At 40.6% G+C, this 14,431-nt stretch overlaps 1 protein-coding gene across 1 annotated transcript in view; it reads right to left on the bottom strand.

Moving 5' to 3' along the window:
- CYP20A1 (cytochrome P450 family 20 subfamily A member 1) overlaps window positions 1–14,431 on the bottom strand; it is an 81,011-nt gene that overhangs the window by 35,204 nt on the left and 31,376 nt on the right. Inside the window, exons 6-7 of the mRNA XM_022567473.2 lie at window positions 11,542–11,620; window positions 250–365 (exon numbers count right to left, since the gene is read on the bottom strand). Of these exons, the coding sequence (XP_022423181.1) occupies window positions 250–365; window positions 11,542–11,620 (195 nt within the window). The remainder of the gene's footprint in view (window positions 1–249; window positions 366–11,541; window positions 11,621–14,431) is intronic.

Here is a 14,431-nt window from a genome sequence, read left to right on the forward strand (position 1 = left end):
GTTCGTGCCCCGGTCCGGGAAGAGCCCACATGCTGTGGAGCGGCTGGGCCCGTGAGCCATGGCTGCTGAGCCTGCGCTCCGCAACAGGAGAGGCCACAACAGTGAGAGGCCCGCGTACCGCAAAAAAAAAAAAAAGAAAAAAGCCATTGAATTCTAGAAGGGAGTCTGGGTTAATTAAAGTGGATAAAAAGCACACTCTATACATGTCTGATTATCTTTTGTTTGATAAACATTTAACAATTACATCACCTGTTGGTCATTAAGGTCCCCCTGTACTAAGGAGTCAATGAAAATATGTTCACTGAAGTTCCTTCCTTTTCGTTCCTTTATGATTTTCTTTAAAATAGATTCCAGTTGCATAAGGGCTTAGAGAAGAAAAACAAGAAAAGATTTTAGAATATAAGCATTTGTGAGGATTGAACATTTTTCTGTATCTCTACAATGTTCCTATGTGCAGAATAAAACTTTCAAAGTTAAAAGTAGTAACCAGTAATGCTTTAAAAGCTAATTTATGTTTAAACTCATCTACTTACTTTTCTTCTTTTTGCTAAATTTAACACATACACCAAAAAGTGAATAAAACATACATGCACAATTTAACAAACAACTGTAAATCAAACACCCAGGTCGAGAAATAGAACAATGCTAGCCCCTTAAAGGCCTTTTACACATATATCCCTCCCCTGGTATTATTCACCTTCCCTCTAAATTCTGTCCTCTTAACTCCATTGTTCTCCCAAATCAGCACTCATTTAGAGACTGAAACAGATGTGAAATAATCAGAAAAGTAAATTTCTGACATTTGGAAGATTAATCCAACTATCAAGAAAATTATCCACAGATTTCTCAGGCCCCATCTTACTTGACCTATCATAGCATCTGATGCTGGTCACTTACTCTGTAGGAAGAACTTTTTCATTTGGCTCCTAGGATTCCACACTCTCCTGGACTCCACACTTTACTGCCAGCTCATTCTCAGTATCCTTTGTCGATTCCTTCTCACCTCTCAAATTTCTTAATGACAGAATGCCCAAGGTCAGGGATCTCTTTTCTTGGACCTCTCCTCTTTTTCTACTTATATTCATTACCTTGGTGATCACCATTCTCAAAGCTTTAAGTACAATCTATGTACTGAACACTTCCAAATTTATATTTCCATTTAGGATCTCTTTCCCCTGAACTTCAGTTTCATATAACTGACAATCAACTCAATATCTCCACTTCGACGTCTGAAGCATACTAAACATAAACACATCCAAAACTGAAGTCGTGATCTTTCGCCTCACAACTGGATCTTTCTACAGTCTGTCCCATCTTATTTCCTATTAACTTCATTTTCCAATTACTCAGGCCTAAAACTCTGGTGTCTCCTTCTCTCTTATACCCCATATCTAATCTGGCAGTCAATGTTGGTGGCTCTAACCTTCAAAATACAGAATTAATCTCTCTTACTCTTTTTTAAAAAATTTTATATTTTCTGCTACCCGTCACCTAGTCCAAGCCAAATTATTTTTCTTGCCTGGTTCATTGCAGTAGCCCCCTAATTAGTCTCCCTGCTTCTGCTCTGAGCCCCTTTATGACAGCAGCCAGAGTAATCCTTTAAAAATATAACTCAGATTCATAATTCTGCTCAAAATCTTCCAGTGGCTTCTTCCTATCTCACAGTAGCAACCTAGTCATACCTAAGCCAGACAAAATCTGTTCCATCCCCCCAATCTTTCTGGTCTCATTTCCTTCTATTTTTCTTCTGACTCATTTCACTCCAGGCACACAGCTCCCTGATGTACCTCAAATATATCAGGAAGAATCCTACCTCAAGGATTTTGCAACTACTTGTTATGGATATACACATGATCTGCATGGACTGGTTTCCTTATCTCTTGCAAGTGTTTGCTCAAGTCACCTGATCTTGGTGAGGCCTTTCCTAATAATCTCCCCACCCCTAGCACTTCCTATCCCCCTTCCTGATTTAATTTTCTCCATAGCAACTTTCATCTTTTAACACACTATTCAGTTTACTTATTCAGGTTCTCATCTGCCTCTTCCCATTAGAATGTGGTGCCACAAGGAGAGGAATTTTTGTTTGTTTTGTTCACTGACACCTCCCCAGGACGAAAAACATACCAGGATATTCTAGATCTTCATTATTTATAGAATTGAAGGAATCTAATAACACGTTAGTGATTAAAATGAGAAATTGTTAACACTGTGCTGCAATGGTTCACAAACGTTGCTTACATTACAATCACCTAGGAAGCTTTTTTAAAAAACAAATCATAAAATATAAACCACACCTTGTACCAATTAAATCTGAATGTTCAGGAGCAAAAGTCAAGCTTCAAAAAAGTTTAAAAGATTCAATGTGCAGCAAAGTTTGGGAACTACTGCTGTACATTCTCTATCCTACAAGTACATGAGGATAATCTGGAGAGCTTTTATTAAAAAAAAAAAAAAGATCTAACAACCAAAGTACCTCTATCCCATATTCTGAATAAACTGATTTAGGGTGGGGCCTGATCTTCAATATTTTTCGTTTTGTTCTAAGTTCCCAAAGTGATTCTAATGTACAGACCAGGTTGAGAATTACTTACTTAAAACAGAAGAAGAAGTGACCCAGCCATGAGTTTCCACTCATATAAATACCAAAACATAATCATTTTCGATAAAAGCTCAAATTTGATCTATGCCCATGTTACAGTTCAAGGAGCATATCATACTAGACAATCTACTTTTATTTAGAATCAAAGAATATAAATTATTAATTTTCCTTTTATATAAATTAAAACCAATATTTGTAAAATACATTTTTTATTAAGGGTAATTAATCCAAATGCATCCATCAAGATAGTCAGAATGGTAGACTAGCAGATAGCAGAAAACGTGTCCATTAAATTGGCTTTTCTAGACTTATGCTGGAACTGAAGGAATCACCAGAATGGTAAACCCCAAGAGGACAGGGATTTTTTTTTTTTTTTTGCGGTACACGGGCCTCTCACTGTTGTGGCCTCTCCCGTTGTAGAGCACAGGCTCCGGACACACAGGCTCAGCGGCCATGGCTCATGGGCCCAGCCGCTTCGCCGCATGTGGGATCTTCCTGGACCGGGGCACAAACCCGAGTCCCCTGCATCAGCAGGCGGACTCTCAACCACTGCGCCACCAGGGAAGCCCGGGGACACGGATTTTTTGTCTCCTATACATACATAGAATAGTGCCTAGCACATACAGGCCTCAATAAATATTTGTTGAAAGAATGAAGGAAGAGAATCTTGGGAAGCAATACTATTATCCATGAAAAATAATCCATTATTCCAATGCAGCCTATGTATTTTAATTTGCCCTGCTTACTTCCAAAACAAAAATTGCAGCAGCTCAGAATAAACGTATTAAAGAATAACAATCATTAAATTACTGACAGAAGATATAATACAAAAGAAAAAAGGGGGGCTTCCCTGGTGGTGCAGTGGTTGAGAGTCCGCCGGCCAATGCAGGGGACGCGGGTTCGTGCCCCGGGCTGGGAAGATCCCACATGCCGCGGAGTAGCTGGGCCCGAGAGCCATGGCCGCTGAGCCTGCGCGTCCAGAGCCTGTGCTCTGCAACGGGAGAGGCCACAACAGTGAGAGGCCCGCGTACCACAAAAAAAAAAAAAAAAAGAAGAAAAAAGGGGGAGCACACGTTGGGGGCCATCTTAAACTAAAATTGCTATTTTTCTGTGTAGATTTTATAAAGTTGTAACCAATGCTAAATAGTTTTGAAAATATCTTTACTCAATGTTATAATGGCCAAGAATATTTTTATGTTGCTACATTTCTTACAGATTTATCATGTTGATATTATTTCCTTAGAAATTCCTATATTGTTGTATATTTAGTTTTTTTGGTTTTCTACTTGTAGAAATAGCATTACAAAAAAATTTCATGAATATTTTCTTATTTTAGATAATTTCACTCATTTACGACTCTTAACTTGTATTTTTAAATTACTTTCCCAGGATTGTACCCGACACTTTCCATTAATCCTGTAGGCTATACCAGCTCTCCAGCACCCTCATTCTGCAGTGAGTGCTAGAGTTTACTTACTAATTCACTGCTTTTTCCTTTCTTTTAAGAAAAACTTTCACAATAGGAAATGTAGGAAAAAAACATAAAGGGCCGGGAAGATGGCGGAAGAGTAAGACACGGAGAACACCTTCCTCCCCACATATACACCAGAAATACATCTACACGTGAAACTCCTACAGAACACCTACTGAACGCTGTCAGAAGACCTCACACCTCCCAAAAGGCAAGACACCCCCCACGTACCTGGGTAGGGCAAAAGAAAAAATAAACAGAGACAAAAAGATAGGGACGGAACCTGCACCAGGGGGAGGGAGCAGAGAAGGAGGAAAGGTTTCCACACACTAGGAGCCCCTTCGCGGGCGGAGACTGCGGGTGGCTGAGGGGGAAGCTTCGGAGCCGCGGAGGAGAGCACAGCAACAGGCGTGCGGCGAACAAAGCGGAGAGATTCCCGCACAGAGGGTCAGGGCCGACCGGCACTCACCAGCGCGAGAGGCTTGTCTGCTCACCCTCCAGGGAGGGCGGGGCTGGGAGTTGAGGCTCCGGCTTCGGTTGGAGCGCAGGGAGAGGACTGGGGTTGCGGCGTAAACACAGCCTACAGGGGGTTAGTGCGCCCCAGCTAGCCGGCAGGGAGTCCGGGGAAAAGTCTGGAGCTCCCGAAGAGGCAAGAGACTTTTTCTTCCCTCTTTGTTTCCTGCTGCGTGAGGAGAGGGGATTAAGAGCGCTGTTTAAAGGAACTCCAGAGACGGTCGCGAGCCGCAGCTAGAAGCGCGGGCCCCAGAGACGGACATGAGACGCTAAGGATGCTGCTGCCGCCACCAAGAAGCCTGTGTGCGAGCACAGGTCACTATCCACGCCCCCCTTACGGGGAGCCTGTGCAGCCCGCCACCACCAAGGTCCCGGGATCCAGGGACAACTTCTCCGGGAGAACGCATGGCGCGCCTCATGCTGGTGCAACGTCATGCCGGCCTCTGCCGCTGCAGGCTCGCCCCGCATCCGTACCCCTCCCTCCCCACGGCCTGAGTAAGCTAGAGCCCCCGAATCAGCAGCTCCTTTAACCCCGTCCTGTCTGAGCGAAGAACAGACGCCCTCCTGCACCTACACGCATATGCATGGCCAAATCCAAAGCTGAGCCCCTGGGAGCTGTGAGAACAAAGAAGAGAAAGGGAAATCTCTCCCAGCAGCCTCAGAAACAGCGGATTAAAGCTCCACAATCAACTCGATGTACCCTGCAGCTGTGGAATACATGAATAGACAACGAATCATCCCAAACTGAGGAGGTGGACTTTGAGAGCAAGATTTATGATTTTTTCCCCTTTTCCTCTTTTTGTGAGTGTGTATGTGTATGCTTCTGTGTGAGATTTTGTCTGTATAGCTTTCTTCCACCACTTGTCCAAGGGTTCTATCCGTCCGTTTTCTTTTATATTTTTTTCTCTTAATAATTATTTCTTTATTTTAATAACTTTATTATATTTTAAATTACTTTATTTTATTGTACTTTATCTTCTTTCCCTTTTACTCTGAGCCATGTGGATGCTGCAGCCAGGAGTCACTGCTGTGCCTCTCCTCTGAGGTGCGAGAGCCAACTTCAGGACACTGGTCCACAGGAGACCTCCCAGCTCCACATAATATCAAAGGGCGAGAATCTCCCAGAGATCTCCATCTCAACACCAGCACCCAGCTTCACTCAATGACCAGCAAGCTACAGTGCTGGACATCCTATGCCAAACAACTAGCAAGACAGGAACACAACCCCACCCAATAGCAGAGAGGCTGCCTAAAATCATAAGTCCACAGACACCCCAAAACACACCACCAGACATGGACCTGCCCACCAGAAAGACAAGATCCAGCCTCATCCACCGGAACACAGGCACTAGTCCCCTCCACCAGGAAGCCTATACAACCCACTGAACCAACCTTAGCCACTGGGGACAGACACCAAAAACAATGGGAACTACGAACCTGCAGCCTGCAAAAAGGAGACCCCAAACACAGTAAGTTAAGCAAAATGAGAAGACAGAGAAATGCACAGCAGATAAAGGAGCAAGATAAAAACCCACCAGACGTAACAAATGAAGAGGAATTAGGCAGTCTACCTGAAAAAGAATTCAGAATAATGATAGTAAAGATCCAAAATCTTGGAAATAGAATAGACAAAATTCAAGAAACATTTAACAAGGACCTAGAAGAACTAAAGATGAACCAAACAACGATGAACAACACAATAAATGAAATTAAAAATACTCTAGATGGGATCAATAGCAGAATAACTGAGTCAGAAAAACAGATAAGTGATCTGAAAGATAAAATAGTGGAAATAAATACTGCAGAGCAGAATAAAGAAAAAGGAATGAAAAGAACTGAGGACAGTCTCAGAGACCTCTGGGACAACATTAAACGCACCAACATTCAAATTATAGGGGTTCCAGAAGAAGAAGAGAAAAAGAAAGGGACTGAGAAAATATTTGAAGAGATTATAGTTGAAAACTTCCATAATATGGGAAAGGAAATTGTTAATCATGTCCAGGAAGCACAGAGAGTCCCATACAGGATAAATCCAAGGAGAAATATGCCAAGACACATATTAATCAAAACTGTCAAAAATTAAATACAAAGAAAACATATTAAAAGCAGCAAGGGAAAAACAACAAATAACACACAAGGGAATCCCCATAAGGTTAACAGCTGATCTTTCAGCAGAAACTCTGCAAGCCAGAAGGGACTGGCAGGACATATTTAAAGTGATGAAGGAGAAAAATCTGCAACCAAGATTACTCTACCCAGCAAGGATCTCATTCAGATTTGATGGAGAAATTAAAACCTTTACAGACAAGCAAAAGCTGAGAGAGTTCAGCACCAACAAACCAGCTTTACAACAACTGCTAAAGGAACTTCTCTAGGCAAGAAACACAAGAGAAGGAAAAGACCTACAATAACGAACCCAAAACAGCTAAGAAAATGGGAATAGGAACATACATGTCGATAATTACCTTAAATGTAAATGGACTAAATGCTTGCACCAAAAGACACAGATTGGCTGAATGGATACAAAAACAAGACCCATATATTTGCTGTCTACAAGAGACCCACTTCAGACCTACAGACACATACAGACTGAAAGTAAGGGGATGGAAAAAGATATTTCATGCAAATGGAAACCAAAAGAAAGCTGGAGTAGCATTCTCATATCAGACAAAATAGACTAAAATAAAGACTATTAGAAGAGACAAACAAGGACACTACATAATGATCAAGGGATCGATCCAAGAAGAAGATATAACAATTGTAAATATTTATGCACCCAACATAGGAGCACCTCAATACATAAGGCAAATACTAACAGCCATAAAAAGGGAAATCGACAGTAACACATTCATAGTAGGGGACTTTAACACCCCACTTTCACCAATGGACAGATCATCCAAAATGAAAATAAATAAGGAAACACAAGCTTTAAATGATACATTAAACAAGAGGGACTTACTTGATATTCATAGGACAATCCATCCAAAAACAACAGAATACATGTTTTTCTCAAGTGCTAATGGAAAATTCTCCAGGACAGGTCATATCTTTGGTCACAAATCAAGCCTTGGTAAACTTAAGAAAATTGAAATTGTATCAAGTATCTTTTCCGACCACAATGCTATGAGACTAGATATCAATTACAGGAAAAGATCTGTAAAAAATACAAACACATGGAGGCTAAACAATACACTACTTAACAATGAAGTGATCACTGAAGAAATCAAAGAGGAAATCAAAAAATACCTAGAAACAACTGACAAAGGAGGCACGACGGCCCAAAATCTATGGGATGCAGCAAAAGCAGTTCTAAGAGGGAAGTTTATAGCAATACAATCCTACCTTAAGAAACAGGAAACATCTCGAATAAACAACCTAACCTTGCACCTAAAGCAACTAGAGAAAGAAGAACAAAAAAACCCCAAAGTTAGCAGAAGGAAAGAAATCATAAACATCAGATCAGAAATAAATGAAAAAGAAATGAAGGAAACAATAGCAAAGATCAATAAAACTAAAAGCTGATTCTTTGAGAAGATAAACAAAATTGATAAACCATTAGCCAGGCTCATCAAGAAAAAAACGGGGAAGAATGAAATCAGTAGAATTAGAAATGAAAAAGGAGAAGTAACAACTGACACTGCAGAAATACAAAAGATCATGAGAGATTACTACAAGCAACTCTATGCCAATAAAAAGGACAACCTGGAAGAAATGGACAAATTCTTAGAAATGCACAACCTGCCAAGACTGAATCAGGAAGAAACAGAAAATATGAACAGACCAATCACAAACACTGAAATTGAAATGTGATTAAAAATCTTCCAACGAACAAAAGCCCAGGACCAGATGGCTTCACAGGCGAATTCTATCAAACATTTAGAGAAGAGCTAACATCTATCCTTCTCAAACTCTTCCAAAATATAGCAGAGGGAGGAACACTCCCCAACTCATTCTACGAGGCCACCATCACCCTGATACCAAAACCAGACAAGGATGTCACAAAGAAGGAAAACTACAGGCCAATATCACTGATGAACATAGATGTAAAAATCCTCAACAAAATACTAGCAAACAGAATCTAGCAGCACATTAAACCGATCATACACCATGATCAAGTGGGGTGTATTCCAGGAATGCAAGGATTCTTCAGTATACACAAATCAATCAACGTGATACATCATATTAAGAAACTGAAGAAGAAAAACCACATGATAATCTCAATAGATGCAGAGAAAGCTTTCGACAAAATTCAACACGCATTTATGATAAAAACCCTGCAGAAAGGAGGCACAGACGGAACTTTCCTCAACATAATAAAGGCCATATATGACAAACCCACAGCCAACATCATCCTCAATGGTGAAAAACTGAAAGCATTTCCACTAACATCAGGAACAAGACAAGGTTGCCCACTCTCACCACTCTTATTCAACATAGTTTTGGAAGTTTAGCCACAGCAACCAGAGAAGATAAGGAAATAAAAGGAATCCAAATTGGAAAAGAAGAGTAAAGCTGTCACTGTTTGCACATGACATGATACTATACATAGAGAATCCTAAAGATGCTACCAGAAAACTACTAGAGCTAATCAATGAATTTGATAAAGTAGCAGGATACAAAATTAATGCACAGAAATCTCTGGCATTCCTGTACACTAATGATGAAAAATCTAAAAGTGAAATCAAGAAAACACTCCCATTTACCACTGGAACAAAAAGAATAAAATATCTAGGAATAAACCTACCTAAGGAGACAAAAGACCTATATGCAGAAAATTATAAGACACTGATGAAAGAAATTAAACATAATACAAATAGATGGAGAGATATACCATGTTCTTGGATTGGAAGAATCAACATTGTGAAAATAACTCTACTACCCAAAGCAATCTAAGATTCAATGCAATTCCTATCAAACTACCACTGGCATTTTTCACAGAACTAGAACAAAAAATTTCACAATTTGTATGGAAACACAAAAGACCCCGAATAGCCAAAGCAATCTTGAGAACAAAAAACGGAGCTGGAGGAATCAGGCTCCCTGACTTCAGACTACACTACAAAGCTACAGTAATCAAGACAGTATGGTACTGGCACAAAAACAGAAAGATAGATCAATGGAACAGGATAGAAAGTCCAGAGATAAACCCACGCACATATGGTCACCTTATCTTTGATAAAGGAAGCAGGAATGTACAGTGGAGAAAGGACAGCCTCTTCAAGAAGTGGTGCTGGGAAAACTGGACAGGTACATGTAAAAGTATGAGATTAGATCACTCCCTAACACCATACACAAAAATAAGCTCAAAATGGATTAAAGACCTAAATGTAAGGCCAGAAATTATCAAACTCTTAGAGGAAAACATAGACAGAACATTCTATGACATAAATCACGGCAAGATCCTTTTTGACCCACCTCCTAAAGAAATGGAAATAAAAACAAAAATAAACAAATGGGACCTAATGAAACTTCAAAGCTTTTGCACAGCAAAGGAAACCATAAACAAGACCAAAAGACAACCCTCAGAATGGGAGAAACTATTTGCAAATGAAGCAACTGACAAAGGATTCATCTCCAAAATTTATAAGCAGCTCATGCAGCTCAATAACAAAAAAAACGAACAACCCAATCCAAAAATGGGCAGAAGACCTAAATAGACATTTCTCCAAAGAAGATATATAGACTGCCAACAAACACATGAAAGAATGCTCAACATCATTAATCATTAGAGAAATGCAAATCAAAACTACAATGAGGGGCTTCCCTGGTGGCGCAGTGGTTGAGAGTCCGCCTGCCAATGCAGGGGACACGGGTTCGTGCCCCGTCCCGGGAAGATCCCACATGCCACGGAGCGGCTGGGCCTGTGAGCCATGGCCGCTGAGCCTGCACACCTGGAGCCTGTGCTCCTCAACGTGAGAGACCACAACAGTGAGAGGCCCGTGTACCACAAAAAAAAACACAAAAAACAAAACTACAATGAGATATCATCTCACACCAGTCAGAATGGCCATCATCAAAAATTCTAGAAACAATAAATGTTGGAGAGGGTGTGGAGAAAAAGGAACACTCTTGCACTGTTGGTGGGAATGTAAATTGATACAGCCACTGTGGAGAACAGTATGGAGGTTCCTTAAAAAACTATAAATAGAACTACCATATGACCCAGCAATCCCACTCCTGGGCATATACCCTGAGAAAACCATAATTCAAAAAGAGTCATGTACCACAATGTGCATTGCAGCTCTATTTACAATAGCCAGGACATGGAAGCAACCTAAATATCCAATGACAGATGAATGGATAAAGAAGATGTTGCACATATATACAATGGAATATTATCCAGGTTTAAAAAGAAATGAAACCGAGTTATTTGTAGTGAGGTGGATGGAACTAGAGTCTGTCATACAGAGTGAAGTAAGTCAGAAAGAGAAAGACAAATACCGTATGCTAACACATATATATGGAATTTAAGAAAAAAAAATGTCATGAAATACCCATGGGTAAGACAGGAATAAAGACACAGACCTACTAGAGAATGGACTTGAGGATATGGGGAGGGGGAAGGGTAAGCTGTGACAAAGCGAGAGAGAGGTATGGATATATATACACTACCAAACGTAAGGTAGATAGCTAGTGGGAAGCATCTGCATAGCACAGGGAGATTAGCTCGGTGCTTTTTGACCACCTGGAGGGGTGGGATAGGGAGGGTGGGAGGGAGGGACACGCAAGAGGGAAGAATATGGAAACATACGTATATGTATAACTGATTCATTTTGTTATAAAGCAGAAACTAACACACCATTGGAAAGCAATTATACTCCAATAAAGTTTAAAAAAATAAATAAATAAAGGAAGAAAATATACATGACCTATAAGTTCATAAATCAGACATAGCCCTATTAAAATTAGGGCACATTTCCTTTAGTCCTTACTAAAAATTAATAGTGATAAAACTTACCATCTTCATATTGTTTTTTCCGAGTTGTACTTTTATCAAGTGATCCATCTAGAAAGCCTTTTCCAATCTCCGACCAAACCTGAAAACAGGAAAACGTATCTATTACCTGACATGTAAATTTTCCAAATCATATCAAGCAATCTAAGCTAACAGCTGGAAAACCTGTCTCACTAACAGAACTGTTAATTAAACTCTCCTTTTCAAGTGGGCTGCATAATCATTTACTCCATAGTCTTTAAGGATAGGTCACAAATATATTTTAATAATTTCATTCAAAGTACTTCCAAACTAATTATAATAAAAAGTCAAAAGTTCCCTTCCGGGCTTCCGTGGTGGCGCAGTGGTTGAGAGTCCGCCTGCCGATGCAGGGGACATGGGTTTGTGCTCTGGTCCGGGAAGATCCCACATGGCGCGGAACGGCTGGGCCCGTGAGCCATGGCCGCTGAGCCTGCGCGTCCGGAGCCTGTGCTCCGCAATGGGAGAGGCCACAACAGTGAGAGGCCCGTGAACGGCAAAAAAAAAAAAAAAGTTCCCTTCCTGAATTTCAAAGAAGTATATGCACAGGGAGGAAAAGAACATTGCAGTAGAGTCAATTCTCAATTTTTTATTATAATGGCACCAAGTGGATAAGTAAAATTCATCCGGAATTCCAAATTTTTACTTCACCTGCAATACTGATAATGCTTGGCTGGGATCCAGAAAAAGGTTAAAAATTAGTCTAAGGTTTAGAGAGGGTAAACAACAGAATAGGCTTCCAATTATTTCAAAATTGGATAATTAGCCCTTAAAAAAATTGTTTACAATTCAAAAGTTCTGAAAGAACCTGGGAAAGGACAAAACACTTATTAATCAATGCTAAATATTTTTTTAATTATTAATAGAGTTAAGAGTCCTCAAGTCTTATCTTACAAAGATATGCCTTTCAGATTATTTAAATGTAAAAAATTAAACTATTAAAAGTAATGTAGGGCTTCCCTGGTAGCACAGTGGTTAAGAATCCGCCTGCCAATGCAGGGGACACAGGTTCGAGCCCTGGTCCAGGAAGATCCCACATGCCACAGAGCAACTAGGCTCGTGCGCCACAACTACTGAGCCTGCGCTCTAAAGCCCATTAGCCACAACTACTGAAGCCCACGTGCCACAACTACTGAAGCCTGCGTGCCTAGAGCCTGTGCTCCACAACAAGAGAAGCCACTGCAATGAGAAGCCTGCGCACCGCAACCAAGAGTAGCCCCCGCTCGCCACAACTAGAGGAAGCCCGCGCACAGCAACAAAGACCCAATGCAACCATAAATAAATAAATAAATAAATAATGAATTAAAGTATAGAATCTTTATAAAAAAAAAAGTACTGTAAAAATGTAGGAATACTCTTAAAGTGAGAAAGAAGTTCAGCTTTTTGCTGAACAGACAGAAATCAACAAGTCTTCTTGGATCTCTGACACAGAGGAGGACCCAGGGCAAACTGAGGCCCCCAAGACTGGAGAGACAGGTGAAAACAGGGAGTCACACTTTACTGGAACAGACATACAAGTGGAAACTACCTCAGGAACCAGTGCTGGGGTAGGAAAACCTGAACTGTAATTGACAAATGGCTAGAGATTCAGTATGACAACTCTGACAGTTAAAAACTCCAGGGGACCCAGACACAGGGCCCCCCAAGTGAGATTTACCTCCGGGAGCTTGACCAGGTTCCCACAGTAAATATAAGAGAAAAATCCCCTTAGGCTTCCAGCAGGGAGACTGAAAAAGGAACCCATTTAAAATAAGGCAGAGCACTCTGCTCTTCTTAACAAGGCCTGCCCTCAGAGGGAACTCATTAGCCAGAGTCTAACCTTCTGGGGTATTAACAGAGCTGGGAAAGGGATATTCAATCCCAGTCAAGTCTAGTCTTTCCCGTGGGAGAAGGGATGTACGGAACTCCCACCTATTCTAGCCATCCTTTCCCACCTAAGGGGGGAGAAAAAAACTGAGAAACACTGGTGAAGTTCACAGTCCAAATGCATAGGCTCACTAAAAGACAGACCTAATCACAGGATTATGGAATGCTTCCCCTTTCTCCACACCTCACCACCACACTGCTAAAGGCCTATATACACTAGTTTCTTTTACACAGTACATCATGTCTGGCTATCAAGAAAAAGTTACGAGCCATACCAAAAGGCAAAAAACACAATTTAAAGAAACAAACCAAGCATCAGAATGGCAGGAATCTTGGAATTATCAGATCAGGAATTTAAAACAACTATGATTAATTGCTAAAGGCTCTAAAGGGTAATAGGCTAAGGGCTCTAAATGATCCTTAAGTAAAGGATAAAATAGACAGCATGCAAGAACAGGTAGGCAATGTAAGCAGAGAGATGAAAATCCTAAGAAAGAACAACAACAAAAAAAAAAAACTAGAGATCAAAAACACTGTAACAGAAATGAAGAATGCCTTTGACAGGCTTATTACTGATAGTATACTGGTTTTGGCTTAGGAAAGAAGGTGTGATCTAGAGGATATATCCATGGAATCCTCAAACACAGTTTCTTACAAAACAAAAAATACTCTTTCAATATGATCCAGCAATCATACTCCTTGGTATTTACCCAAAGAAGCCGGAAATTTATGTTGGTACAAAAACCTCCACAAGATATTTATGGCAGCTTTATTCACAATTGCCAAAACTTGTAAGCAACCAAGAGGCCCTTTAGTAGGTGAATGAATAAACTGTGGTACACACAATGGAATACTATCCAGCTAAAAGAACCATGAAAAGACATGGAGGGGGAATGCCCTGGTGGTCCAGTGCTTAAGAATCTGCCTTCCAATGCAAGGGACGTGGGTTCGATTCCTCATCGGGGAACTAAGTTCCCACATGCTGCAGGGCAACTAAGACCGCGTGCCC

This window comes from Delphinapterus leucas, chromosome 8, assembly GCF_059928025.1.
Source record: "Delphinapterus leucas isolate spDelLeu-1000000601 "Yukka" chromosome 8, BTC_Dleu_Yukka2, whole genome shotgun sequence".
Lineage (NCBI taxonomy): Eukaryota > Metazoa > Chordata > Mammalia > Artiodactyla > Monodontidae > Delphinapterus > Delphinapterus leucas.